At 33.0% G+C, this 3,537-nt stretch overlaps 1 protein-coding gene across 1 annotated transcript in view; it reads left to right on the forward strand.

Moving 5' to 3' along the window:
• The first annotated feature begins 562 nt into the window (after positions 1-562).
• LOC105108486 (F-box protein At5g07610-like) overlaps positions 563-3,537 on the forward strand; it is a 4,818-nt gene continuing 1,843 nt past the window's right edge. The window contains exon 1 of the mRNA XM_011002808.1: positions 563-1,331. Within this exon, the coding sequence (XP_011001110.1) occupies positions 563-1,331 (769 nt within the window). The remainder of the gene's footprint in view (positions 1,332-3,537) is intronic.

The following is a 3,537-nucleotide window of genomic DNA, read 5'->3' on the forward strand; positions in this document are numbered from 1 at the left end:
TTAATTTCAAATTAATATATTTTTAATATTTTCAAATTATTTTGATATGTTAATATTAAAAATAATTTTTAAAAAATAAAAAAATATTGTTGGCATGAATATTGTTGGCATATATTTTAATACAAAAAACTATTTAAAAACAACAGCAACCATTGTTTATATACATTTTAATACAAAAAGCTATTAAAAAACAACAACAATCATTATTTGTATATATTTTAATACAAAAAACTATTTAAAAACAACAACAACCATTATTTATATACATTTTAATACAAAAAGCTATTTAAAAACAACAACAATCATTATTTGTATATATTTTAATACAAAAAGCTATTTAAAAACAACAACAACCGCATTTCCAAACTTACTACTTATATTTGTACCCCGCTATTCTCAGCCGCCTTGGCAGCCCATCCTTCTGGCTTTTTGTTCCTCTGTTCTTATCAAAAAAATTTGTGGGTTCAGATACTTTGCTGCATATGCTAGCTATCCCGATGTTCATGATTGCGTAGGCCAGACCGGTGGATTTGTGGATTCGTATGCTTGTATGTTGCCCTTCATGCTTTCTTCTGATCATTATTTTGATTGCTGTAATGGGTTGCTCTTGTTTGTTAGAAGAGAGCAACGACAGGCTCTTCTGCATTATTATTTTGTTTGCAACACCACGACCAGACAATGCGTTGCAATTCCTAATCCCCGTCCACGAACTGCTCCATTCGCCGCTGCAATTGCCTATGATCCTGCCAAATCTCCTCACTACAAAGTTGTTCGCTTTATTTATTTTGAAGAAAAAACTTCTTGCCCGGTAAAGTTGGATATATTTTCTTCCGATACCGGAAAGTGGGTTAGGCGCAGGGTCATGTTATCCACTGAACTTCCTCATGCTGCTGCTGATGCAGATAAGTATGGTTGTATCAGGCGTTCTATTTATTTGGATGGAATGATTTACAAGCTATCCTTTGTCGTCAACTACCTCATCAGGTTCGACTTGAATGCGCCGAGCGATGTGGCTATTGAACTCCCGCACAAGAATGCCGCTGCCTGCCATGGATTCATTGGGATGTCTAGAGGAAGCTTGTATTATTCAAATCATGACGAGTCTGGATTGATGATCTCCATTTGGCTTTTGGAAGACCGTTGCAAACGTGATCCTTTTTGGAAACTCACACATCGCATCTCAATGGACTCCTTGACGTCCAAATATCCTGACGTGCGTAATTCAGGCTTTCATTTTCGTACATATGCTATTCATCCAGCTTCTGATATTATTTTTCTTGGAAACCCTAGCATGGTCTTAAGTTACGATCTTATCCAACAAATTCGAAGAGGTTTTTACATTGTCTAGCGGATTAAAAATATCATCGGGCCAGCATTTTGTACACCTCTACTCTCCCTGTTATGCTGTTTTGAGTAATTTTGATAATAATTGCAGTTAATAGTCCAGTTGCAAGCACTCTTTCTATAAAAAAACTATTTATCAGAGCTCTCTGACATGGCTAGTTATGGAATCTAAGACTTCAGGAAAGCTGTCTTGCATTGATGCTCTGTATTCTATTTTTTGAATTGACGTGCTGGTTTGATTAATTTGTTGTAATCTAAAACTGCTAATTCTTCGCTTAATTTGTTGTTAGGATACAAACTTCTTCGGCATTTGTATTCTATATCAATCAACAGAAGAAAAATCAACCATTTCTTCAAAATATAGACTGACATGGATTTGGGTTGCGATTAACCAGACAATATTGATGATCCGCCATGGAATAAATACATACAAACGTGTGTGAGCATGTTGGCCTACGTTTCCTATACACAGAAGAAGAAAAAACATAAACAAGTTCCACTGCAAACAACAATATTATTTCATTAAAAATTCCTATCCAACAAATAGGAATGATCGTAAACAATTAAACCACTTCTATGAGGATTTGAATTAAAGAGTTCTCCTTCTAAAAGATCCTTTAAGATTTAATGTTCTTCTCTAACTGAAAGCCCATACTCTCAGGTTACAAAGTAGAGATGCCCTGTATGATGATTTGACAATGACAATGGCATTTGATTTGATCATCTGAATTTCACGAAATGGTGCTTAAACTGATGGGTGAAATTTTTTAATGTGAACATATTTAATGTTGCTGCAGTATTAAAGGTCATTGATAGGTTGCTTTTTGTTAGCTAGATGGCTTGAGCTGATCTAACTTGATTGCTGCAGGTCATTTGCAAGAGTAATGAGTAAAGGTATTAGGAAAATAAAGCTTTTAATGCAACAAAGCTTGTCTCATGGTGCACCTAGTCCCAAAGTGTCAAGAATGGTGGAAGTACTTCAGCGAGTTGCATCCTCTTTCTTGAACATAAAAAAAAAAATTGTAGTTTTGGATTTGCATGCCAGTCTTTTTACTCCCCCTTTACACTTCTGCCTTACTATGTTAGAAACTTCAATTCTCAACTGTTAAGAGTCACAATAGGAGGGGCCCCTGATCAAGCTGGAAAACTTGTGCTATCATGTTAAAATTTGGTGGGAAAAAGGAACTTGAGCTGTTACAGTTAAAATTTGGATCTAAAGGAATTAAACTATGTTGCTGTTTGATAGAATAAATGGTGCAAACATTTGCAGAATCTAAATCTACATAGAAACAAGGGAAGAAATGATAAGTTTATGCCATCACAGCTACGACAAGAAGGCAGTCACACCTTCATTCAAGCTTCAAACATCCTGAAAATTATTGTTAATGGATATTCTATTGTTTGAAAGCATTACATAGACATAGATAGCATTTTTAATTCTTGGTTTGACCTCAACATCTAACTAGAAAATGCAACTGCATTACTTGAACAAACAAATCAAAGACCAGAAATGAAAGGTTTCGCGACTTTGACTTTTTAAATTTTGGGTATCTGTTGCTTCTTTCTCCAGCAAACCTGGAATCTACCATTATACCTTCGATCTTTAGATAAGAATTCTCGTACTGAAGCTGAAATAGCTGCGACTTGACTTAATACTTGGGTTTGACAGATGAGTTCTGCAGATAGAGGTGAGTGGGTCTACGCAAGTATTATAAATATTTTTATTTTTATTAATATTATTAATATAATTATTAATAAATTTAAAAAAAGATATTATTATTATTGAAAAACAACTATACAGATTTAATTTAAATGATAAAATTAAAAATTATTGTTATTTTTTTTTTAAATATTATTATTACTAAAAAAACTTTATATTTGATTTGAAAAGTAAAATTAAAAATTATAAGAATTTGAACAAACATATTTAATATTATAAATACTATTATTAATAAATTATAAAAAAAATATTATTATCATTAAAAAAAATAAATTTAATAAAATATATTAGTACCTTGAACTAAAGTCGTTGCCAAGTTTAAGGTGGCCCCGTCATATCCTTGTATAGCCTGAATTTAACTAATTGTGGAGTTCAAATATACGTTGGATTTAATAACTATCAAATACAACTGGAATGCCACGTCTAATTACCAGTCGCCTGAGACTCTAAAGACAAACTATCTCACCTTTCCC

This window comes from Populus euphratica, unplaced genomic scaffold (assembly GCF_000495115.2).
Source record: "Populus euphratica unplaced genomic scaffold, PopEup_1.0 scaffold312.1, whole genome shotgun sequence".
Lineage (NCBI taxonomy): Eukaryota > Viridiplantae > Streptophyta > Magnoliopsida > Malpighiales > Salicaceae > Populus > Populus euphratica.